Raw genomic sequence first — 27,435 nt, 5'->3', positions numbered from 1 at the left:
TTCACCCATATTCCAACCATTCTTCCTCCTCTCTATCGTATGTGCATTCTTAATTTTTACCAAGATTTATTTTCAGTGGACATCTGGGTTGATTCCATTTCTTTGCTGTTGGAATCTGGAATTGTGATGCTTCCAGCTTTGTTTTTATTGTAGAATATTGCTTTAGCTATTTGGGGTCTCCTGTGTTTACATATGGATTTCAGCATCATTTTTTCTAAATCTGAGAAGTATGTCTTTGGTATTTTGAATGGTATCACACTGAATCTGTAAATTGATTTCAGAAGATGGACATTTTGATGATATTCATTCTTCTAATTTATGAGCAAGGAAGAATTTTCCATTTTTACATCTATTCTATTTTTATTTATTTTTTGCTGTATAAAGGACTTTCACACTATCACTTTATTTGCATTGTTCCAATTGTTTTACCTAAATGTATTTTTTATTTTCAACATTTATTTAATAAATATAAATTTCCAAAGTACAACTTTCGGATTATAGCAGCTTTTCCATCCATAACTTCCCTCCCACCCACAACTATCCCATCTCCCACTCCCTTTCCTATCCCATTCTTCATCATGATTCATTTTCAATTATCTTTATATACAGAAGATCAACTTAGTATATACTAAGTAAAGATTTCAACAGACTGCACCCACAAGACACACAAAGTATAGAGTACTGTTTGAGTAGTAGTTTTACCATTAATTCTCATGGTACAACACATTAAGGGCAGAGGTCCTACATGGGGAGCAGGTGCACAGTGACTTCCATTGTTGATTTAACAATTGACACTCTTATTTATGACGTCGGTAATCACCCAAGGCTCTTGTCATGAACTGCCAAGACTATGGAAGCCTCTTGAGTTCACCAACTATGATCTTATTTAGAGAAGGCCATATTCAAAGTGTAAGTTTTCTCCTCCCTTAAGAGAATGGTACCTCCTGCTTCTTTGATGGCCTGTTCTTTCCACTGGGATCTCACTCACAGAGATCTTTCATTTAGGTGGTGGTGGTGGTGGTGGTGGTGGTGGTTGGTTTTTTTGTTGTTGTTGTTTTGTTTTTTTGCCAGAGTATCTTGGCTTTCCATGCCTGAGAAACTCTTCTGGGCTTTTTAGCCAGATCCGAATGCCTTAAGGGCTGATTCTGAGGCCAAGTGCTGTTTAGGGCTTTTGCCATTCTATGAGTCTGCTGTGTATCCTGCTTCCCATGTAGGATCATTCTCTCCTTTTTAATTCTATCAATTATTTGCAGACACTGGTGTTATTTATGTAATCCCTTTGACACTTACTCCTATCTTTTTGATCAATTATGAACTGAAACTGATCACTTGGACTAGTGAGATGGCATTGGTACATGCCACCTTTTTTTTTTTTTTTTTTGACAGGCAGAGTGGACAGTGAGAGAGAGAGAGAGAGACAGAGAGAAAGGTCTTCCTTTTGCCATTGGTTCACCCCCCAATGGCTGCTGTGGCTGGCGTGCTATGGCCGGTGCATCGCGCTGATCCAAAGCCAGGAGCCAGGTTCTTCTCCTAGTCTCCCATGCAGGTGCAGGGACCAAGCACTTGGGCCATCCTCCACTGCACTCCCAGGCCTCTTTCACCTCTAATTTTATTAATTCATGTCTTTTCTCTCCTTTTTTTTGATTAGTTGGGCCAATGGTGTATCAATTTTGTTTATTTTTTCAAAAAATAGCTCTTTGTTATGCTGATCTTTTAAGAATTTTTTGGTTTCAACTTTTTTTATTTCTTCTCTAATTTTAATTACGTTTATCTCCTACTTGTGTTGGGTTTGGTTTTCTATTGCTATTCTAAATCCTTGAGATGCATTGATAGCTCATATTTTTGGTGCCTGTCCAGTTTCTTGATGTAGACATCTATTGCTATAAATTTTCCTCTTCACACTGCTTTTGCTGAATCCCATAGTTTTGACATGTTGTATTGTCATCTTTGTTTCCAGAAATTTTTTGATTTTTTTTTTTATTTCTTCAATGACTCACAATTCATTCTGAAACATGTTGTTCATTCGCCATGTGTTTGCATATGTTGTGGAGATTCCTGAGTTTCTGATTTCCAGCTTCATTGCATTGTGATTTGAGAAAATGCATGGTATGAATTTGATTTTTTTGAATTTGCTGAGACTTGATTTGTGGCCTAGTATGTGGTCAATCTTAGATAAAGTTCCATGCACTGCTGAGAAGAATGTGTCTTCTGCAACTGAAGGATGAAAAGTTCTATAGATATTTGTTAGGTCCATTTGGTCTATTGACTCTGCTATTTGCTGATTTTCTGTCTTGTTAATCTGTCCATTGCTGAAAATGGTTACTAATGTATTTGAGTCTATGTCTCCCTTTAGATACTTTAATATTTCTTTTAAATAGCCAGGTGCCCTGTAATTAGGTGCATATATATTTATAATAGTTACATTCCTTTTGAATTGATCCTTAATTATTATATAGTGCCCTTCTATGTCTCTTTTAACATTTTTTGTGTTAAAGTTTATTTTGTCTGATATTACGATGGCTACAACAGCTGTTTTTTGGTTTCCATTAGAATGGAATATCTTTTTCCATTTTTCCACTTTCAGTCTGCATGCATCTTTATTGGTGAAATATGTTTGGTATAGGCAGCAAATAGATGGGTTTTGTTTTCTCATCCATTCTTCCAGTTTGTGTCCTATAACTGGAGAACTGAGGCCATTTACATTCAATGTAATGATTGATAAGTAACTAATTTACCCTGCAATTTCTGCATAAATATTCCTATTTTTTTTACTTTGGATTTTTTTTTTTGCACTTTTACTGGGAGATTTTCTTCCTTTTCCATCTTTCATAGTGATGACTATGTGTCTGTGTTTCTGTATGCTGCACATCATTTAGCATCTGTTGCAAGGCTGGATGGGTGGTAACAAATTCTTTGAATTTCTGTTTGTTATAGAAGGCCTTTCTTTCACAAATGAGAGCTTTGCAGAGTACAGTATTTTGGGTTGACAATTTTTTTTTCTCTTAAAACTTGGAATGTACCTCACCATTCTCTCCTAGCCTGTTAGGTTTCAGATGAGAAGTCCTCTGTGAGTCTAATCGGAGATCTTTTGGAAGTAGTTTGGCATTTCTCTCATTTTAGAATTTCTCACATTTTAGAATCTTTTTGTTTTACTGTGGAGAGTCTGATTACAATGTGTCATGTCAAGATATTTTCTGGTCATGTCTGTTAGGAGTTCTATGTGTTTCCTGTACTTCGATGTCCCTTTCTTTCTCCAAATTACAGATTTTTTTCTGTTATTATTTCACTAAAAAGGCCTTTTCCACACCTTCAGGAACTCATAGAACCCAAATGTTGGATCATTTGATAGTATCTTATAGATTCCCAACAATGTTCTTTATTTTTCTAATTTCTTCTTCTTGTTTTTTGTCTGATTGCATAATTTCCTGTGATTTGTCTTCTAAGTCAGATATTATTTCTTCTGCTTCACTGATTCTGTTTTTAAGGCTTTCCACTGCATTTTTATTTGTTCTATTGAATTCTTCATTTCCAAGATTTTATTTTGTTTTCTCTTTAAGATCTCAATTTCGTGGGAGAAATTTTTTTTTTTATTTCATGTATGGATTTTATTAGTTCATACATTTGCTTCAGATTAATTCTTAGTAATCTTACCATCAATTTTTTGAACTCTATTACTGACGTTTCTTCAAGTGCTTCATTTTCATTATCTCATATTGAAATGAATACCCAGAGTTGTGTGCTGGATGTGACCAAGAAGCTCTAGTCAGTGCTCCAGGGTGGTGTGAGTATCCAGGGTGATACCCAAGTTGGCATGGTAGATCTCTCCTTGTTAACAGAAGGGTGGGGCATTGGTCACCTCTCTTGGTGTAATCACCACCTTACCTCCTTTCTTCCAAGTTGATCAATGCCCAGGTGTTAGCTCTCAGTGGGTGCCACATTCATCTGTGCTTCTGCCTGAACTGCACAAAAGATCTGTGGTGTCCTCAGTATGAGCACTGATCCTGCTGCAGTGACCCACTCTCAGCAATTAGGAAGCTCTGGGCATATGGAGCCACACATAGTTTTTGCTCAGAGACCCAGGTATACCCTGTGCCTTCCATGTAGTCACAAAGTTCCCACAGTCAGCACATAGAGCTCCCACAGTCACAGGGTGCTGAAGATCCACTCCATTCCACTAGCTTGTCCTGTCCACAAAGAGGTTGAACCTACTACCTATGTGTGCTCTGTTTAGGCAGTTTGAGCCTGGGAGCCTGTGATATGCTGAGAGATGGGGTATCTCACAGTCATATGTGGATGCCCAGCACCGTGTCAGTCTTCCCAACTAGACTCAAAGACAGTAGGGAATGTAGATTTTTCTCTCTGGTAAAATTCCTGGATCACACCTGGGCACAATCACCACCGGCTGCAGCCCTACTTGTTTCACAATCATGCCTTTTCCACGCAGCTTGTTGGGTGCATACAAGAGCCTCTAAAACCAGTACTAACATCAGAACAGCTCCTTCTCCCCTTTTGTTGCTGGGTGCTCATACCTGATCTGTTGTAGTTGCCTCTACTGACAAGATGGCAAGTGTCCCCACCAGTTGCTGAGTGTGCACAAGAGCTGCTGCACTTAAACCTACTTATGTATAAAATGACACCTGTGCTCTCTCAGATGGTTGCTGAGCACAATTGTAGGGGGGTGGGGAAATAGAAACATGCCCCCCATTTTTTTCCTCTGTGTGAGTGGGCACCCTGTTCCTCTCAGTGCTCTGGGCTGGACTCAAAGACAATATAGTCCCCTAGGCTCTCCCTCCAGCTATATCACCATTGACATGGGCCATTGCAGTCTAATCTCACCCTGTTCTCCAAAGCTAGTGCTTTCTCCTGCTCAGGGATGCTGGGGTCATGTGTTGTGTCTGTGGTCATTGTTGTACCTCTGCACCTTCCACAGAGATCATAGTGTCTCTTCTCCTTCCAAAGAATCTCCACTGAAGTTCTTCATGCAACTCTCCTCTGAGAATGCACTTTCTCCACTTGTTTTTACTATTTTACCCTAACCTAGAGCAGTCTGCTCTATCTTTATTCCACCTTCTTGCAATCCCTTATGTTCTTCTTAATTCAAATATTAAACAACTTTTCTTGCAGTACAGTATTCTGAAATGTCATGTACATGTTTATCTTTTCTGTTAGTTTGCTAATTGATACTCAGAACTATGGTACTTGCACTTTTTAGTCCCATAATCTCTTTATTTAAAAAAAAAGGATTACTTATTTATTTTGAAAGCAGAGTTATAGAGAGGCAGAGGCAGAGAAAGAAAGAAAGAAGTCTTCTATCTTCAGGTTCACTCCCCAAATGGTCTAATGTTGGGCTTATCTGTAGCCAGGAGCCAGGAGTTTCTTCTGGGCCTCCCACACAAGTGCAGAGAGCTGGATCAGAAGTGCAGAGAGCACTGCAGGCCTCAAACTGGCATACAAATCGATGCTGGCACTGCAGGTGGTGGGTTTACCAGCTGCACCACCATGCTGGCCCCTCAGGACCCTTGCTGTTCTTAAAAAATATTGAGAATTCCAAAGAGTTAGATGTGGTTTGTTTATTTTTAAAAGATTTACTTTATATATTTGAAAGATAGGTTATGTCAGCTTCCAATCAGCAGCAGCTGGCCAGGGAGCCAACAACAGGTTCAACAAAGGAGACCGAGAAGACTTAGGTACACACCTTTATTATGGCATCTAGAGGGAGAGACTGCTCAGACAAACTCCTGCAGGCACAAGGCACTACGGACCAGGAGAATCCCTGCGGCACAAGGCACTACAGACCAGGGAGAGAGGCTGAGCAACCTCTGCTTTACAGGGTCTGAGGTCCACTTATGTACCTTATGTACAGTTTTTGAAGGGAAACCCCACCCCTGTGCTGCCCTCCCAGGGTCTTGTAGTCATAGCAATGTCACCCTCCTAGGCCCCATAGTCCTAGTAGAAGGGTTACATAGTTGTAACAACAGTCTGCGGTTAGGCCAGCAGGGCAGCTTAGAGTGCAGCTTCGTCTCCTCCGTAATTCCCTGACAGTCCACCCTTTCTTTTTTATTTTAGAGCTGTTTATATTGTTGTAGAGCATGCTGAGCTGCTGGACCAAGGGGACAGATGCTTTTAACTAAAGCTCACATGTTCTTCCAAAATGTCCCTTTGTGTCCTCATCGTTTCCGCTGTCGCTTTCTTCCTCTATTGCTGGGACTGTCGCTTCCCTGAAGACAAGGTAGCCCTTCACCAAATTCCTTCCAGTCCATAAAAGACACTGAAGAACAGGTAGACATATTATAATTGCCAGGATGATGATAGCTGATCTTATCCAAGACCATGTGGGCAACCATTTCCTAAGTGTACTACTCATGGATGTGATCATATTTTCCACTGTTTGTACCCTATCTATATTAAGCTTAGCTCTGGCTATGGCGGTGGTTAAATTTATCACATTTGGGGTGATATTATACTCTAAGGAAGAGGTTTTACTAACCCAATCTTGCCAAGTCAGGGAGGAGTTTGCAAACATCTCTGCCAGTTGCTTGGAATTAGGGATTGAGAGATTCTCCCATGGAATATTGGTGATGCACAGCTGTGGATACACTTTTCACATTTTAATTCACTTTCCAATTTTAACACTGTCATTAGTTGTTCCATCTGACTTATCCGTGCTTCGAGAATTTGGAACCCTTGAGAATGTGCCTTTAGCAACTCTGTATGGAGCGCTAACTGAGCCTGCTCAGCCTGCGTTACCTGCAGGACGGACTCCAAGACTTCCCCCTGTAGTTGGGTGACGCCAAGAGCCAGCGCTCCTGTCACAGCTCCTGCAACCGCGGTTGCCGCAATTACCGTTGCTACTATGACTGCTCTGATTCTAAAGTCTCGTTTTGGTCTCAGTGGAACCAGGTCAGTCGTGTTGACTGGCATATAAGTGAACCCTGGGGTGTGCACTACCATATACTCCCAGAAGAATGCTCTTATCCTGCAATCCCATGTCATTACTGGCCTTTTGAGTATAGATATGAAACTCAAGCCCCTGTCGTGAGGCCCTTCTGAATCTACTGCCTCCCTCTCTCTAATGTAAAAAGGTCCTAGGACCTGTATACTAATTTTTTCTCTTACTAGGATATTTCGAGGTTCCTTTAATGTCTTTATTGTACCATCACAGGTCATAGTAATATTATCTGAGTTACTTCTGCATGTGAAATTTGAACATCCTATTTTTTCTGTCTTACATGAACTTTCTATTAATTCTATTATTTTCTGTTCCCATAATTTGGTGAGCTCCATTACCTGTGCGGTCCATTGGATGGTTTTATTCCTATGGTACTGTATATTGCAAAGAGTCCCTGGAAGTTCACACCCTACTCACAGGTCCATGGTACTTCCCTTACGCTAGGTACTTCCCTTGCGGCGCCGGCACACCGGGTTCTAGTCCCGGTTGGGGCGCCGGATTCTGTCCCGGTTGCCCCACTTCCAGGCCAGCTCTCTGCTATGGCCCAGGAGGGCAGTGGAGGATGGCCCAAGTCCTTGGGCCCTGCACCCGCATGGGAGACCAGGAGAAGCACCTGGCTCCTGGCTTCGGATCAGCGCGGTGCGCCGTCCGTAGCGGCCATTGGAGGGTGAACCAACGGCAAAAAGGAAGACCTTTCTCTCTGTCTCTGTCTCACTATCCACTCTCCCTGTCCAAAAAAAAAAAAAGAATATGAATCTTACTTTTATAAGAGGCCACGATTCTTTCTTACCTGTGTATACCTTACCTGGCTCCCATTCAGTTAGTTTCTCTTTTATTTCCTGCAACTGTTCCCGCAATTCTCCTGCCTTTTGTTCTTGTTCTTTTTGGAGTCCCTCGAACGGGTTCTTCATGGAGGGCTCCCATGTTCCTTCCTGTATCATTTTTATATGTCCAATTAGCCCAATGTTATAACATTTTAAAGGAGGTCTAGTGGCTTCCCTCCCATGACATCCTTTTGCCATATGACCTCTTTTTCCACATTTATGGCAATTTCCTTTAAATGTATTAGAGCTTCCCTTTTCATTTCCCACCTTTAATGCTTCTACCAGCATTGCCATCTTATAGGCTGTGGACCCAAACTCTCGACAAGCATACATTTTATCCTCTAAGAAGTCTTCTGGTCTTAAATTTCTAAGCAGTTTCTTGCATTCATCATTGGCATTTTGAATGCTTATGGTGCCCTCTAAGTATTCCCTTAAATCTTCTCTAGGTACCTCTAAGTCAATTTGAGACTATAACCTGTCAATAAAATCAGAATAAGGTTCTTTCAGTCTTTGCCTTATGCTAACTGCTTGTGGAGCCCCACTAACTACCCTCTGGGTTTCTTGCATTGCCTCCATTATCCACTGACTATATAGGGCTCGGGCATTATTAAATACAGGGTCAGCTGCTTCCTGTGGTGTCATGCCTATTCCCCTTATTTGGATAGATGTTAATGGTGCCGGTCCTGCTGTGCTGGCTGGCGGGGGTGGGTGTTGTTCATCCCACTGTGCTGCCTTTTCCCTTATTTTTTCTAGAATTAATTGCTTCTCTGATGCTGCCCCTGGTATCACATTTAGAAGCATATTTATATCTACCAATGTAAGATTTACTGAGACTACCCCAAAATAAGTAATGGTGAAGGACCCCAAATCTGGGAATCCAACGCGCTCAGGTGGTCGCTGAAAGACCCAAAACTCCAGCCCAGTAGATGCAAAAGCAAGAGGATTTTTATTAGGCGTTTGCGCAAACGGGCTCCCCAGCACCACAGGCAGTAGAGAGATCGAGAGAGCCCCGAGCAGGGGTTACAGCAGTTTTTAAAGACAATAGCCACCTGATTAACATATGTATGCAGGGCGTTTGGTGATTAGCTATTTTGAAGGGCAAACTCTTGTTGCGATTTTAGTGAGGGAAGGGGTAAGTTTATACAATGGTCACAGAACCTTATTGCAACTCTTTTCCGGACTCCTGCAAGTGTTATCGCGTGAGACAATTACACAGAGCAGTTTCACAAGGCAGTTTCCCAAGGTTATTCTGCAGGCAGGTGGAAACACAGTTATTTTAAGGGATGTCTACTGTCAGCAGCTAAACTTTTTAACCCTTTACTATAATATTATTTTAATATTTACTTTTAGCAGGGGTCTTACAATGGTAGGGGTTCCTGTTAAGCCATGTTCCTGTACCTGCTTTACCCAAACTGAAATTGCACTAGGACCCACTGGTTCATATTCTATGTTTTCAGCTCACACTACTACAGGGTAGGCTACCTGCTCTTTCATTCTTTCTTCAGTCGTAGTGGGCAAAGGCTCATGACGTGAAGGTCTGTCTCGAAAGTCTGCAATCATATTATATAGACTACAGGCTTCCTCAGTGTTCCTAGGGCATAGCTCTTTTCCACAGCCGACAAGCACCTTAAGGGTCTCGGCTGCACACTTATAATCCTTTCCAAGATTACTTTCTCCCTTTAGAAGGAAGTCCTTTAACATCTTCTCTATGTCTTCTACTGTCCTAAGACTAGAGAGGTCACGTCCTGTACAAGCTGCTGCCAGCTTACAAGCCCATGTTACATTACCTAGTGTGTAGCATTTTACTTTTTCCTTTCTGTGTTTGTCCTGGAAAGACTTTTACCTTTTCCATACACTCTAGTGCCTTCTTATACTCTTTAGACTGGGACATCCCACCCATCGTGGTCTTTTTCAACCACCGCTACTCATCCTTCTATAGTCTTCTCAAGGGCATGGCTCCTTCCATTGCTTCAGTCATGTCCCTGTTCGGGCTCCAACTGTCCGCTTCTCGATCGTCAGCAACTGGCCAGGAAGCCAACAACGGGTTCAACAAAGGAGACTGAGAAGACTCAGGTATACACCTTTATTATGGCATCTAGAGGGAGAGACTGCTCAGACAAACTCCTGCAGGCACAAGGCACTACGGATCAGGGAGAGAGGCTGAGCAACCTCTGCTTTACAGGGTCTGAGGTCCACTTATGTACCTTATGTACAGTTTTTGAAGGGAAACCCCACCCCTGTGCTGCCCTCCCAGGGTCTTGTAGTCATAGCAATGTCACCCTCCTAGGCCCCATAGTCCTAGTAGAAGGGTTACATAGTTGTAACAACAGTCTGCGGTTAGGCCAGCAGGGCAGCTTAGAGTGCAACTTCTTCTCCTTCGTAATTCCCTGATAGGTTAAAAATACAGAGAGGGAGAGACAGAGAGAAAAGTCTTCCATCCATCGGTTCTCTCACCAGTTGCTGCAGTGGTGGCCTGTGGATGGCCAGAGACTAAAGCCAGGAACCTCAAACGTATTCCAGGTCTCTCACTTGAGTGCAGGGGCCCAAGTACTTGGACTGATCTCTGCTGTTTTCCCAGGCACATTAATAGGGATGTGGATTGGAAGTGGAGCAATCAGGATTAGAACTGATGCCCTTGTGGAATGCCAGTGTCATAGACAGCAACTTTATCCATGGTCTCATAACACTGGTTGGTTAATGTGGTATATGTTTGATGACATCAATACTAGAAATTAAATTTGAGGAAATGGGACAAAAATGTATTAATTCACTTGCAATGACATAAATACTATATGTTTATAAGTAAATTTTGTGGCACATGGAGACTTTTAAAAATACTTTAAAAATTTTATTTTATTTAAGGATTACAACTTCATGCAATTAATATATACAGATTTGGGGATATGATGATTCATCCCCCCATCCCTCCCACCCATACTCCCATCTTTCTTCCTCCTCCCTCTTCCTTTCCCATTCTTATTTTTTTACAGAGATCAATTTTCAGCTATTTTTTATACTCATAAAATCAACCCAGCACTAAGTAGAGAGTCCATCAATTAGCAGGAAAAAAATAACTAAACTAAATAGACAAACAGAAAAATTGTTCCTTGACATTCAAGGCAAGGGCTGTTCAAAATCAATGCATCTCAAAGTGACAGTTTCACTCCTGTAGATTACATTTTAGGTACTCTATCAGTTACCACAGATCAGAGAGATCCCGTGGTATTTGTATTTTGTGACTAGCTTATTTCATTAAGTATAATGGTTTCCAGTTTCCGTTTCCTTAATAATAATTTTTAACAGAAAGAGACACATAAGAATTCTACACATTTATGGGGTACCATGTGATGTGATGTTTCATTACTTGTGTACATTGTGCAAAGTTCAAAGAATATTCAAACATTTAATATTTTTATAGTGAAAATATCCAAAAATCTTTCCTTTGGTATTTTCAGTAATTTAGCACTATGTATTTTCACTCTACTGTGCAATAGAACCCCAGAACTTCTTACTCCTGTACAGCTATAACCTAGTATCCACCAGTTAATATTTCCTCAATCCTACTTCCCCTCTTACTTCTCTAGTCTTATACTTTTAACTTCTGTGAGATGTCTTAGGTTCCACACAAGAGTGAGATCACACAATATTTTTCTTCTAAGCTTGACTACTTCACTTAACCTAGTGGCCTCCAGTTCCATCCACATTGTTGGAAATGACAATTGCATCCTTTATTTAATGTCCAAGTAGTATTTAATTGTGTATATGGACCATGTTTTCTTTATTTATTCATCAGTGGAGAGACACATAGGTTGTTTCCATTTCTTGGCTCTTGAGAATAACATTAAAATAAACATTGGAGTGTAGATGTCTCTTCAACAGACTGATTTCATTCCCCTTGTACATATATACCCAGAATAATATGGTAGTTCTTTTTTAGTTTTTTGAGAAAAATCTATAGTGTTTCCCCACAATGGCTGTATGAATTTTCATTATCATCAACAGTGTGCACAGGTTCCCTTTTCTCCACAACCTCTCTAACACATAATTGTCTTTTCGTGTCTTGTTAAAATCCAATCTTGTTAGATTGAGATGATATCTCATTGTGCTTTTGATTTTCACTTTCGTGATGATTAGCCATCTGTATTTGGGCCATATTCTGCTGCCTTCCCAGGCACATTTGCAGGGAGCAGGATTGAAAGCAGAGCAGCCAGAACTCAAGCCACAAGTCTGATATGGGATTCTGGCATCATAAGTGGCATCTTATCCCACCGTGCCACAATGCTAGCCCCATGCTGCCTTTTCTGAAATTGGGTTATTTCTTTTTTTGGCTTTTAAGTTGTTTAAGTCCTTATGTTCACTTTTTTTTTTTTTTTTTTCCGACAGGCAGAGTTAGTGAGAGAGAGAGAGACAGACAGAGAAAGGTCTTCCTTTTTCCATTGATTCACTCCCCAAGTAGTTTCTACGGCCGGCGCGCTGCGCCTATCCAAAGCCAGGAGCCAGGTGCTTCCTCCTGGTCTCCCATGCGGGTTTAGGGCCCAAGCACTTGGGCCATCCTCCACTGCACTCCCGGGCCACAGCAGAGAGCTGGACTGGAAGAGGAGCAACCAGGACAGGACTGGTGCCCCAACCGGGACTAGAACCTGGGTTGCTGGTACCACAGGCGGAGGATTAGCCTAGTGAGCCATGGCACTGGCCCTTATGTTCACTTTCAACAAATTTTATTCAGCACAGTACTGAAATTATTAGTTAGAGTAATTAGCCTAGAGAAAAGACTAAAGGGTGTCCAAATCAAAAGAAAGTAAGTTAAATTGTTACTGTTACAGATGATGTGATCTTATATATAGAAAATCCCAAAGACTCCACCAACAAGGTATTAGAACTAATGGATGAATTCAGCAAGTTTGTAGGATATAAAGTTAATGTTCAAAAATCAGTAGCATCTTTATATGTCCAAAATGAAACATCTGAAAAAATTCAAGGAAGCAGTCCCATTTTACAAAAATAAAATACTTAGGAATAAATTTTAACCACAAGTGAAAGATCTCCTCTCAACAAAAACTGTATTAATAAAAGAAATTGAAGGGAACACAGAAAAATGGGAAGACATCCCATGTTCATGGATTGAAAGAATCATTATCATCAAAATATGCATGCTATTCAAAGTGGATTACAGATTCAACCCAATACCTATTAAAATCCCAAAGATATGTTTACTGAACTAGAAAAATCACTATTAAAATTTGTATGGGACTACAAAAGACCCCAAATAGTCAGAGTTATCTTGAGCAAAATGACCAAGCAGGAGGCAATGTTTAAATCATGTAAATTTCCTTCATGTCTTACTTAATAAAAATCCAGCTAGATTCTTACATCTAGCTTAGCAGATGTTGTGTGGGTTGGAGTACATACAAGAAGAAAAGGAAAGGATTATTTTAATAGCTTTTTTTAGATGGTCATGAATGTGTTCTTTAAATGACACAAAAATGCAACTGATAGTTTATAAAAGTTAACTGAAGCAACCATATTGTGAATTTTTTTGGGATTTAAAAAATTTGTTTAAGGAATACAACTTCATGCATTTAATAGATACAGATTTGGGAACATGAAGATTCTTCCCCCCTTACCTCCCTCCCACCCATACTCCCACCTTTCTTCTTCCTTCCTCTCCTTCCTCATTCTTATTATTTTCAGAAATCAATTTTCAGTTAATTTTTTTACTCATAAAAATAACTCTACAGCAAGTAGAGAGTTCACTGATTAGTATGAAGAAAAAAAGAAAAGAACAAAAATAAGCAAGATAAATATTGTTCCTGGACAGTCAAGGCAAGGGCTGTTCAAAATCATCACATCTGAAAGTGTTAGTTTCACTGCTATGGATTACATTTTAAGTATCTCTTGAAATTATTGACTTAGCTGTAACTATGATTTGCTCATTTATGCAAATATAATTTTGGTTCACCATGCATTGGCCATTCAGAAAATACCGGTTTCTTATGTTATATACATTTTTTCAAATGTTGACATATTTCATCATAGCTCATAAAGAATTATATTTATGACTATCATAATTAGAATAATAATATAATAATAATATGATAATGACTATCATAATTAGAATGTCACTCACAAAAATATTAAATATTAGGGAATTTTCAAACTGATGATATTGAATACAAGTTTTCTGACACTCTGTTTTCCACCTGAAAGCTTAAATTGTATCATTGGAAACAAGTTCTCTCACTTGTTTTTCTTGACATGACAAGCTTCTTTCATTCATCTTTAGGAAAATGTTGGTCAAATACCTATGAATAGCCATGGATTGTCTGCCAATCATTTTTCAAAAGAAAAATATGTGTTGTATAAAAAAATAGCTAGTTCTTCTTACAACTCAAGCCATTTCTTAAATATGTTCCATCCAGGTACACTTTGAGAGGCAGCAGAAATGATTTAAAAGTACTTTCCATTTTGTCTTATAGAATGTCAAAAGCTATGCACACAAGAGTTAATTTCTATTGGTGAATTAAAGTATTTAAGTATTTGTTCCCTGTGCATACAAGATAGAAGAGGATCCAGTGATTTCTTTCATCTGGTTTGGTGTTACTGACTGTTGGAATTTTGAGACTGATATTCTATGTATTTTTTCCTTTTCTTTCATATATTCTGTTTCTTGGTCTCTCTATTTTTTATAATATAAAACATTTCTCTTTTTAAAAAGATTTTGTTTATTTGTGAGACAGAGTTACACGCAGAGAGAGGGAGAGACAGAACATTCTTTGATCCATTGCTTTTCCAAATGGCTTCAAATGCTGGAGCTGGGCTGATCTGATGCCAGGAGCCAAGAGCTTCTCCAAGTCTCCCAAACAGGTGCAGGGGTGCAAGCACTTGGTCCATCTTCTACTGCTTTCCCAGGCATAAGCAGAGAGCTGCATTGTTAGAGGAACAGCTGGGACATGATTTGTTTATCTGAAAGTCAATATTAAAGAGAGAGAGAGAGAGAAAGGGGGAGAGAGAGAGAGGGTGAGTCAGGGAGAGGGAGACATCTTCTATCCACTGATTCACTCCCCCAGATGATTGTAACAACCAGGGCTGTGCCAGGCTGGAGTCATGAGCTAGGAGCTTCTTGCAGGTCTCCCAGGTGGATGCAGGGTCACAAGCACATGGGCCATTTTCCTCTGTTTTTCTCAGGCTGTTAGCAGGGAACTGGATCAGAAGTGGAGCAGTCAGAACATGAACCCATGAACTGACACCCATATGGGATGCTGATGTTGTAGGTTGAGGTATTACCGACTATGTTACAATGCTGAACCTTATAAAAATATCTTTACTTCATCATTTTACTTTTTACTTCCATTCTGTTATTCACAGGTTGAAATCAAAGTCATGGAGTTCAGTAGGAAGGGTAGTTTCCATTTCTTTATACCTTCTCTTATCACGTTCTTGACTGCAATTTTCCCTTCCTGTTTCTTCATTTTCCTAATATCATCCCCAAAGTACTGTTTACATACTGTTTATGTGCTCCTAAGTTTATTTTATGTTTCTATATTTCCAGAGAAATGGTATAGTGGGAGAAATTCTAAAGAAAACATCATATGATTGATTCAATATATTATGCTATAAATCTTTAATACATTTGATCATTTGAGTGAAGCAAAGTCTGCACTTCTTTTATTCACAGGGAACCTCTATGTTTGTATGCCAATTCATGGGTATAAATTAAACTGTAAAGAAATGGGCTACTCAATTCCTCCATCATAACACTATTTATGTTAAGAGAGGGAAGACTAAATTCCATCCATACGTAAAAGAGATTAACACCATGAAATCTTAAGTCAGTTTTTATCCATAACCTGACCACGAATCAATCTACAGTCTGGGAAAAACGATGCAATCTCTCTTTGTCTCAGTGTTCTTAACTGCAAAATTGTTTCATAATAGTACTTCTAGAATTGCTGTGGACATTAAATGAATCAATCTCTCTGCAATATTTAGTTTCTTATATCACACAAAATCGAGTGAAGTGGAAGAGGTGATTATTGTTGATTATTCTTTTCATTTTAAATTATTACTTTGCCTTAAATATGATGTATGGTGTTGGAGTCTTAGAAGGAACACAAGTTTTGGAAATAAGAAGACCTGAATATGCAAACTTGACTGTTATTAAATTCCTGCAATTCTCAGATACTGCATCTATGAAATAGGAATGATAATAGTGTCCTTAGAGTTTCATGATGACAACTTAAAATAATATAGTAATAAATGTGTAATTTTCACTAGAATACTAGCTTCCTGAGGGTCAGAACTCTGTATTTTATCTGCAGCACATGGAAGGGTATCTAAATGTCAAATGAACACTCAATACAAAGTAACTGTATGAATTAACAAAATTTTGAAGAAAATGGGCCAATGATGCAAGAAATAGAAGCTACTCTAATTGTGAAGTAGCCAGTATGAGAGCATGGATGATTGAAAGTTTACCCATTTAGCAAACATAAAATTGGAGAACAATATATATATATATATATTTTTGTAATTGAAGTTTAGATATTTTGTTGAGGAACAGGTTGTGGCACAGTGGATGAAACTTGGATGACTACATCCCATACTGAGGGCCAGTTTGAATCTGAGCTATTCTGTTTCTGATCCAACTTCCTGCTAATGCATCCAGGGAGGCAACAGGTGACGGGGCTTGGCTCCAACAACCTACATGGGAGAACTGAATGATTTTCCTGCCTCCTGCCCTCTGCCTGGCCTGTCTGTGACTCCTTTGTGCACTTGGGGAGCAAATCAACACATAAAATATCTCTTTCTGTCTCTGTTTGTCTATTGCTCTGCCTTTCAAGTATATATATATAAAAAAAAAGATGCCTTATTGGAGTTTGCCATTTATTTACAAATATAGTACAAAATTATTTTGGTAATGTTTAAGTGTGTGAATAACAATACATGTTTTTTTGACATTTGAAATATGCTTTAATTTATATAGTATTTATATATTATGTGACACATAATATCATATTGCATATTGTATTTGAAGAAAAAGAAAAGTTGAAGTGAAGAATCCGTAACCAGGGTGGTAGAAGGAAAATATAAATCATGAAATGTCACTGTAGCTTTCAGTTTAAAAAGTAAAAATTACTTGTTTCCCTTAGAAATACTTTGAAAATACAGTGAAAGAAATCAAAGAGTATTTGATAATAGCTGTTTATTATTATTTAGCAAGATGATTACTTTCCTTCAAAACATCCTTTCATTTTTATAGATAAGAAGCTGTGGTGGGCAGACCAAAACTTAGCTCAGCTGGGAACCTGCAACAAAAGAGATGGAAGAAACCCTACGATCCTACGGAATAAGACTTCTGGGGTTGTTCACATGAAAGTGTATGATAAAGAAGCACAGCAAGGTAAGTCACTATAATGAATTTGTATCTCTTTTTAAATATATAATATTCTATTTCTTGCATTATTTTTCTCAATTCAACAGTAGAAATTTCCCATTCATGCTTCTAATAAATATATTTTAAAAAGAAAAATACAGGTTAAAACTGCAGGTGAAATGCTTTGAACATGAGTGCATAATGAACTTTGAAAACATTATCAGAGAATTTGTCAGATTTTCAGAAAGACTTTAAACAATTCTAACTAAAAGATATGATTAAGAAAGTTAATCCCCCTTCAAAAAAGCCACTACATGTACAATATAATTAAGCCCATCAAATGAATGACCTAGGGGGTATCAACGGGACTATGTTGACATAAAGCTTTCATATCCAAAGGAACTACATTGTTTAGCTCTAAACATTTTGCTTTTTTGTTTGTTTTTGCTTGTCTAAATGGTATACAGTGACATGGAGTGAGAAGAATAACAGATGGTTTACATAGGTGGATTTGTCACATTGCTCAAATGGCCATGGTATTAGAGATGTCAGCCAGTGCAGCCCCACACCTGCTAGCCTTTCATTAGTTTTTGCTTCATGATCCATGACATTAGCAGAAAACTAAAAAAAAAAAAAATCATTTCTGTGTTATACTTTCTCACTTTATCCTCTACTATTAAAATCTTTAGCTTCATATACTTTCCTTCTTTGGAAAATTTTCAGGAAGTTTTTTGGACACTAAGAAAGGGATTTTCATCTGAAGGATTTAAGACATGTAAAGTAAAGCAGAAAAGAGTAGGAAGAACAGAGAACCAAGGGAATCACTATTTCTCACAACAGGTGACAGCCATTCAGCCAGCAGAAATTATTTGGCCATCATTTGAGAGCCTTGCCAGCACTTCAAGGACAGAATTGAAGCCATGTCCACTTGCCTTCCCTGTACAGATCTGGGCCATATTTTGGTGTGAAATCCATAGAATTCAGTAATGAACAATTTGCTATATCAAAATAAATAATTTTACTGGTATCCAAGTCATAGGGAACAGATTATGTAACTTAGATTAAAGTACTGATTCAATAAATAAAATATCAAGACATTTTCATGCATTTAAATAGAATAATTTGTTAAATATAAAAACAGTACTATTATAAATCTCAGTGAATAGTCTAAACTGCAGAGAATATCTCTGAACACAACATTAGAAAATAGGACAGAAGGTGGGGGGGGGGGGATGATTGATTTCTTAAAAGGACATTTAAAAAACTTCCCAAAATGTGGAGAAGCATATACTTTATTTGGAAAATATAAACTGGTATATCAATTTTATTTCTAGAAATAGCCCTGATGAAATTTCTGGGAGGAAAATTTTAGTTCCTTATTGGTACAATTTGCTTATGTTAGTAAGATTTCCCTTATCTTTTAAAGGTAGTATCCTGTAAGTACAGTTGGGTGGTCTATACACTGTAACACTGTTACTAAACTTGCAAGGACCTCAAGCACTTACAAATCAATGGTATAATATGACTTAAGTTTAAAATGCAGGAAAAATACCATTTATCCTAGAAGAGTTTGCTGATAAAAGCATCTGTATTAAAGACAATCCCATTAACAGAGTCACTGCAGGTAGCTTAAAAGCTTCATTAGTATGAAATATGAGCAATTTAGGACTATTTAAGGTGTTAACATTACTACCTCCTTGGATTTCAAAGTACAATTAGCCACTTCATTTATCATTTTTGACACAGATCACTGGAGAGTTGAGACTTCTCGTTAGTCAAGTAGACTTTCTAGCTCCTCTGTGATTTGTGGCATGATGTTTGAACATCAATATCATTACAAAATATTAAGCCATGGTAGTATTTATAACTTTAAAGATAATCAATGCAGAAATAATTATATATTCTTACTTTTTGTGTTTACTAGGAAAACGTATTTATTGATAATGACTCATTTTGTTATTACTTTTAGTGTAATCTTCCCTATTAATTTCCTCTTAGATACTGAGCAAACATTACATTAAATGTGTGTTGTTAATGTACAATGTAATTGTTAATATATTTATTCTTATTTATCAAAATGTATTGCAAAATATTTTGCAATTATGTTAAAAATATACAGTCCCAGAATATCAGAAGGTTATTTTTCTATTACTTTTCACGTATTTTTGATCTCATCAAGGCTATAGAAACTTTTGTTCTTTCTTATTTATAACATTTCATTTTCTTTCCTAATAGATTTTTCATTATTTGTTTTTCCAGTTTTTATTTATTATTATTTATTTATTTTTAGAAATAATTTCTAGCATTTTTCATATTTTTTTCATATGTAAACATTGTATGTATATGTGTATATATATGCACACATATACTATTTTTCTTGAAACCAGGGATATTGGTATCATATAAGCTGGAATTCGTGATAAGAATAATATAGTGAGGGCAAAAGTTGATATTATTATTTAGAGGTTATAATTCAGTGATGGTAACATTTATAACATCTCTATGTCAAATATAATATCTATATTGTTATACTCTATATTAACTTAAAGATATGAGAGAAAACATCTAGAATTTATCATCCTGTGACTAGATTTTTTTTAAGATTGATTTATTTGAGATGTAGAATTACAGACAAAGGGAGAGAGAGGTCTTCCATCTGATAATTCACTCCACAAATGGCTACAATGACCGGAGCTGGGCCAATCCAAAGCCAGAAGCCAGGAGCTTCTTCTAGGTCTCCCACACGGGAGCAGGAGCCAAGCACTTAGGCTGTCTTCTGCAGCTTTCCCAGGTGCATTAGCAGGGAACTGGATCCATATTAGAGCAGCCAGAACTTGAACCAGTGCCACAGGCAGAGGCTTAACATACTGCTACAGAGTTCTGGCACTAACTGGCTTTTTAACTTAGCATAATAATCTCTAGTTCCATCAATTTTGTTGCATGTGTTAGGATTCCATTCTTTTTTATAACTCAGTAATATACCATCATGTCTGTATACCGTATTTTTTTATTTAATTATCAGTTGATGAACATCAAAGTTAATTCCATATTTTTGCTATTGTCAATTCAGCTGCAACCAACATGTGAGTGTGTATATCTCTTTCAAAAGCTGACTAAATTTCCTTTGGATATAGTTACAGAAATGAGATAGCTAGGTCATATTGTAGTTCAATTTTACTTTTTTTGAGGAATCTCTATATGGGTTTCCATAGTGGTTGTACCAATTTGCATTCCCATCAACAGTATGTTACCATTACATTTTCTTCATGTCATTGCCAGCATTGGTTTGTATTTCTATTATCATTCCAGTACCATGCTTCCTTTGTTATAATAGGCCTGTAGTAAGTCTTGATATCTGGCATTGTGATGACTTTGGCTGTTTTTTATTGTTCAAGATTGCTTTGGTTCTTCAGGGTCTTTTGTGTTTCTATATGATTGTTTTTCTCATTCTGTGAGTAATGTCATTGGCATTTTGATGGGAATCGCATGGAATCATTAAACTGCTTTAAGTAGCATGGAGATTTTCATAATATTAATTCTTCCAGTACATGAACATGGGACATTTTCTCATTTTTTTTTGTGCCTTTGTGTATTTCATATGTGTTGCATAATTTCTATTGTTGAGGTCTTTTACATTCTTGGTTAATTTTACTAACAGTATGTAATTTTTTTGTAACTACTGTGAATGGAATTGTTCTTATAAATTCTTTCTGGGGCTGGTGCCATGGCGTAGGAGGTAAGGCAACTGCCCGAAGTGCCAGCATCCTATATGGACGCTGGTTCGTTTGCTGGCTGCTCCACTTTTGTACTAGCTCTCTGCTATGGCCTGAGAAAGCAGTAGAAGATGGCCCAAATTTTTTGGCCCCTGCACCCGCGTGAGAAACCTGGAGGAAGCTCCTGGCTCCTGACTTCGGATCAGCTCAGCTCCAGCCATTGTGGTCAACTGGGGAGTGAACCAGCAAATGGAAGAACTGTCTCTCTCTCTCTGCTTCTCCTTCTCGCTGTGTGTGACTCTGACTTTCAAATAAATAAATACATCTTTTTAAAAAATAAGTTCTTTGCAAGATCATTATTGATGGAAACAAATGCTACCGATTTTTTTTGTTAGATTTATTATTTGAAAGGCAGAGTTAGAGAGAGAGAGAGAGAGAGAGAGAAATCTTCCATCTGCTGGTTCATGCTCCAAATCACCACAATGGCTGGGGCTGGGCCAAAGCCAGGTGCCATGACCTTCCTCTGGGTCTCCCACATGGGTGTATGCCATCTTCTGCTGCTTTCCCAGGCACATTAGCCGGCAACTAGATATGAAGTGGAGCAGCTGGGACTTGAACTGGCCCCCATATGGGATTCTGGTGCTGTAGGTGGTGGCTTTACACACTATGCCAAGTATTGACCATACTACTATTTTTTTTTTAATATTCATTTATTTATTTGAAAGAGTTGAAGAGAAAGGGGGGGGGGCAAGGGAGAGAGGAAGAGACACAGAGGAGAGAGAGAGATCTTCCATCTGATGGTTTACTTCCCAAAAGGCCACACAGCTAGGGCTAGGCCAGGCTAAAACCAGGAGATTATTCTGGGTCTTCCACATGGTTGCAGGGGCTGAAACAGTTGGGCCATCTTCTGTTGCTTTCCCAGGTGCATCAACAGGAAGCTAGATCAGAAGTAAAGCAACAAGGACAGGCACTGGGCATATGGTAATGGGCCCAAAATGGTACTGATTTTGGCATGCTGATTTTCTATCCTGAAGCTCTGTTGAATTCTTTTATCAGCTATAATAGTCACTTAGAGGATTCTTATAGTTTCCCTATATATATATATATATATATATATATATATATAATATATATATATAATCCTGTCACCTACAAACAGAGATAATTTGACTTTCCCATTTCCAACTTGTATATCCTTTATTTTTTTCTGTTACCTAATGGCTGTGGCGAAAGCAGAATTATTTTTTGAATAAGAGTGACAAGAGAAGACATCATGCCTGGTTCCAGATCTTGGTGAAAATATTTCCAGCATTTCCCCATTCAATAACATATTGTCTATGGGCTTGTCATATATAGCCTTTATTATGTTGAGGCATGTTCCTTTTACACATAATTTGCTTAAAATTTTTGTCCTGGAAGGATTTTGTATTTTATCAAATTCTTTCTTTGTATTTATTGAGATAATAATGGCTTTTATCCTTATTCTGTTGGTGTGATATATCATCTTTTTAGACTTGAGTATGTTGAATCATCTCTGCATCCATGAGATAAGTCTGACTTGGTCAGGGTAGATGATCTTTCTGACATGTTGTTGAATGTAATTATCAAATATTTTGTTGAGGATTTTTGCGTCTTTTTTTTTTTTGACAGGCAGAGTGGATAGTGAGAGAGAGAGACAGGGAGAAAGGTCTTCCTTTTTGCCATTGGTTCACCCTCCAATGGCCGCTGTGGCCGGCGCATCGTGCTGATCCGAAGCCAGGAGCCAGGTGCTTCTCCTGGTCTCCCATGCGGGTGCAGGGCCCAAGCACTTGGGCCATCCTCCACTGCCTTCCTGGGCCATAGCAGAGAGCTGGCCTGGAAGAGGGGCAACCGGGATAGAATCCGGCGCCCCAACCAGGACTAGAACCCGGTGTGCCGGCGCCGCAAGGCGGAGGATTAGCCTGTTGAGCCACGACGCCAGCTCTGCATCTTTTTTCATCAAGGATTTTGATCTATAGTTCTCTTTATTGTTGTCGTGGTATCCTTATTTGGTTTTAAAATTAGAGTAATGCTGCCTTTACAGAAGGAATTGAGAAGGATGTTCCTCTCTTTAAATTATTTTGAATAGTTGGAGAAGAATTGGTGTTAATTCTTCTTCAACATTTGGTAGAATTCAACAGTGAAGCCATCTGGTCTTGGTTTTCTTTGCTGGAAGACTCTTTATAACTGACTCAGTTTCATCCTTGTTTGTTGTTCTGTTCAGACATTCTGTTTTTCTTTTAAATTTTTCTTTTTTAATTTTTTAAGGAATACAACTATCGTAAGTTATTTTAGGAATATAGTTATTCTTCCCACCATATCAGCCTTCCCAGGACTTCTCCCCCTCCTTCTCCCCTTACCATTCCTATTTTATGTCAGGGTCTCAAGCCCTAGGCTGGCCCCTGACCAGCAAGGAACAGTACAGACACTCCCCGACAAGGCGAACGAGAGAGGTAAGGTTGACAGGTGATGAACATACCATAAGCACCCGTGAGTTCTGTTGAAGCAGGAACTACTTTATTGAGGAAGTGTACAGGCTTATAAAGCTTACCAAAGACATGTGCATTAGGGGAGCCAATCAGCAAAAAGGTCATGCAGGCTTGGGTGGACCACGCACAGGGGCATCTTAAGCAAAGTATAGGGATCATGCTCTGTCCACATGTCTGGAACCAAAGCGGAGACCTATCCCTGCCAGTGGTCTGATCTTATGTAGCTTAACCGCAGCAGCCATATAACCCTGCCAGTCTCCATATTGTAATGGAGATTTTAGGCAGTGCCCAACAATTCTCCATTAAGATTCATTTTCAATTAACTTTGTACACACAGTACCAACTCTATACTAAGTAAAGATTTTTTAACAATTTGCACACACATACACACACAAAACTGTTTGAGAACTGGTTTTACCATTAACTCTCAGTACAACTTATTGAGGACAGAGGTCCTGCATGGGAAGTTAGTGCACAGTGACTCTTGTTGTAAATTTAACAATTAACACTCTGATTTATGATGTCAGTGACCACCCAAGGCTCCCAACATGAGCTGCCTAGGCTATGGAAGCCTTTTGAATCCACAAACCCTATCAGTATTTAGACAAGTTCACAAGCAGTGTGGAAGTGCTCTCTTCCCTTTAGAGAAAAGTACATCCTTCTTTGATGGCCACTTCTTTCCACTGGGGCCTCATTCACAGAAATACTTCGTGTAGGTCATTTTTTGCCAGTGTCTTGGCTTTCCATGCCTGAAATGCTTTCATGGGCTTTTCAGCCAGACCTGGAAGCCTTAAGGGCTGATATTAAGATCAGAGTGTTACTTAAAGTGATTCAGACATTCTGTCTTAATGATTCAATTTTGCTAAGTTCTGTTTCCATAAATGTATCCATTTCTTCTGGGTTTACCAATTTGTTGGTATATATTGGTTCATAGTAGTTCCTAGTGATTGTTCATATTTCTGTATTATCAGTTATTAATATTTATTTCTTTAGTTCTCTATTTCTCCTTTCCGTGCTGCATTTTTAAAATTTTATTATTAATTGTCACCTATAAGTGTCTTTTCAGCACTTCATTCTATCATGGTAGTGAAAACAAATCTATATCTAAACCTGTATCTTTATGGATATAAGTGTTAGTGTACATTCACACTATTTCTGTTAAATGCAATATGTACATAATCAGTATAGAATTATTACAAATACTTAGTCATTATTTAAAAATGAGAGATCTAAAATTTCATCTTAATATTCTAAGTCATCTTGGGAAAAGGGAAAATGAATCAATTACTCTTCAGTAGTTACATAGATGATTAGGCGTAATCCTTTCTTAAGTTCCGGTTCTATAAGACAGAGTTCAGTATTGACCTAACTGTAACAAAAGGAAATGAGCAGAGAATGTGGTAGATCTCCTGATGAGAAATCTCCTGGTTGTGAATATTTCATGCTTTGACAGAGTTCATGACAGTTTCGATTGAACAATTAAATCCCATCAGACTACCTTGAGTTCAGAAGATAAGAAATAATGAGCTGCATTGCTAGTTTGAATTTTCCATAGAACATTGATATATAGCTTTCATCATATTTTGTAATTTTTACTGGATTTACTATACTTTGTATCAGAGCTTGAACATCCAGTAAATGGCATTGCATATCCCAGAATAATAAAAGTATAATAAAAATGAGAACTTTAATGAACTTTGTGGATAAGACTGTAAATTACTTAACTTCATGCTACCCACACTAATTAGCACATTTGGCCTTTCAATGTGGAATCTTTATAGAATGCCTATCTGTGATTATCTAATATTTGTCATTGTTGTTATATAGGAATAAGAAGATTAACATGTCTATTAGTTAAAAGACCTAAGGGTGTGTTTTTAACATATGTAGGCAGAATTATATTCCCAGGAATGGGAAAATACCTTCCATTGCTTTAAAAAAAAACATGTATGTATGTGTATGTGCATACATATCTTTCTTTTAGTGAAATTATCTTTGAATTGATTTAGTTAGAAATATAATTTAATATGTATGTACATAATTTGATAATATATTACATCCAAGGAAATAACTATAGGGTGGAAATTTAGAAGCTAAGAAAGATTTCTTGTTTCCTTTTTGTATTAAAGTATTTCAACTATCTTTGATAGTATTCATGACAAACTAATTTTCTTTTCCTTTTTAGAACTATGATTCTTTTCATTCATCTCTGTTTACTTCTCTGGAAGGGCAACATTCAACAACAATTTGCTATTTCAAATTATTTGAGAGGATAGAATGTGATACAAATCTATATGAAACAGTTGCATTTAGAAATTGTCATAAATATCTGTTCAAATTATTGATACTGAATAAAGTTTTATTTTTAATTACTTCTGAGCTCATATTTTTTGCTGTCTTTGTATGCAGGTAGCAATTCCTGCCAATTAAACAATGGTGGATGTTCTCAGCTTTGTTTACCAACATCTGAAATTACAAGGACTTGCATGTGTACAGTGGGGTACTATCTCCAAAAGAATCGCATGTCATGTCAAGGTATGAGTCAATGCAAAGCCTTAGCTTTGTTGCATTTATTTCAAACATCATTGTATACTATGCAGGTTTTGGCCAACCAAAGTCAATTGAAAATATGAAAAAAACAGAATTAACTTGCTATTAGGATAGTAGTATATGATTTAATCGGGTATGTGTAGGACTTAAAATGTAGCTAATAAATTTAAAATATTTTCCTTGTAAAGTTTTTAATTTTTAGCAACTGAGGCTTATTGTCATGCCTTTAACCAAATCCACTAGAAGTTACCTTTTCTTGAATACTCAAACATTGAAGTAAAAAGCAGTGGCTGATTGACTGGCATCAGTGTACCATTTATATTTCATTATAATTACTATCTTTCAACCATTTTGGAGTAAATGTCACAATGAATGTGCAGTCTTGGATGTACATAACTAAGAAAGAACACTAAAAAACACCTCCTACCTAAGAACTCTGTCTTCTGATCTCTTGTTTGATAGCATCAAGTTCTATAAGTTTCAAAGAACTTTGGTTTTAGAATGATCTTTTATATCCAGTGATGAGCAGTTAATTTTATCTTAAAGTGCTCCAGTCTTATTTGGGAAATCATGTATATATGTATGTATATACATAAACATTGTCATTTATTTTAAATCAAATATTCATATGAGACTTATATGTCAGGCACTGTTAAAAGCACCGTGCACGTATTGATTAGTGTAAGTTTCATAACTCTGTGAAGTAAGTCTACAGTATTTCCAGTTTTCTTGATGAAGAAACTGGGGCATGGAGATATAAAGCAACTTGCAAAGACACATCACTAGGAAATGGTAGAAACATTTAAATATAGACATCCTGGTGTAACAATGAATTATGTACATAAACATTCTGTAATATATTAGCAAAATTCATAAACATCAACATGGTTTCTGGTAGGGTGCTTATATTTGTGTCCTTATTTAAGGACAATATTCTGATAAAATAAGATATGAATAGCAAATAGCTATTTACCAGCAAAATGGCTGTTAAAACAAGATATGAATAACAAAAATTAAGCACATTTGATATTTTTAGTGGTCAAATGGATTTAATAAATCTGAATATCCCTTAAGAAATCTGAATGTGTGTTAGAAAAATAGCAGTGACAAAACTGTCTAAAATCAAGTTTATTTCATATACCAGTGAACAAATGTTTGCATTTTAGGTAAGAGAGAATGAATTTTAGTTTTGAAGGTAGGGGGGTTTACTATAATTATTTACCAAATGGCTTATGAAAGTAATATTCCCATACCTGTAGTAACATCATCAGCTGGGAACTTTTTAGAAATTTAAATGGTCAGACCTCTTGGAATGGGACCCAGTAATGTTTTATGAAATCCTCCAAGAGATTAGGATGCTTATTCAGTTTGAGAACCATGAATTTACTAACCTTTCAACTAGTCAGGAAGTATAGCGTACAATTAAAAAATAAGCTAAGAAACATTTTAAATATGCAATAATAAAGATAATATAAATGAAATTATTTTCATTTAAAATTTTTATTTTGGGATTTCCTTC

The 27,435-nt window shown here is 37.6% G+C and overlaps 1 protein-coding gene across 1 annotated transcript in view; it reads left to right on the top strand.

Moving 5' to 3' along the window:
- LRP1B (LDL receptor related protein 1B) overlaps positions 1-27,435 on the top strand; it is a 2,136,850-nt gene that overhangs the window by 1,497,231 nt on the left and 612,184 nt on the right. Inside the window, exons 33-34 of the mRNA XM_062186250.1 lie at positions 17,033-17,173; positions 25,776-25,901. Of these exons, the coding sequence (XP_062042234.1) occupies positions 17,033-17,173; positions 25,776-25,901 (267 nt within the window). The remainder of the gene's footprint in view (positions 1-17,032; positions 17,174-25,775; positions 25,902-27,435) is intronic.

This window comes from Lepus europaeus, chromosome 1 (assembly GCF_033115175.1).
Source record: "Lepus europaeus isolate LE1 chromosome 1, mLepTim1.pri, whole genome shotgun sequence".
Lineage (NCBI taxonomy): Eukaryota > Metazoa > Chordata > Mammalia > Lagomorpha > Leporidae > Lepus > Lepus europaeus.
Note: the sequence above shows the minus strand (reverse complement) of the source record. Positions and strands in the feature narration are given on the sequence as shown.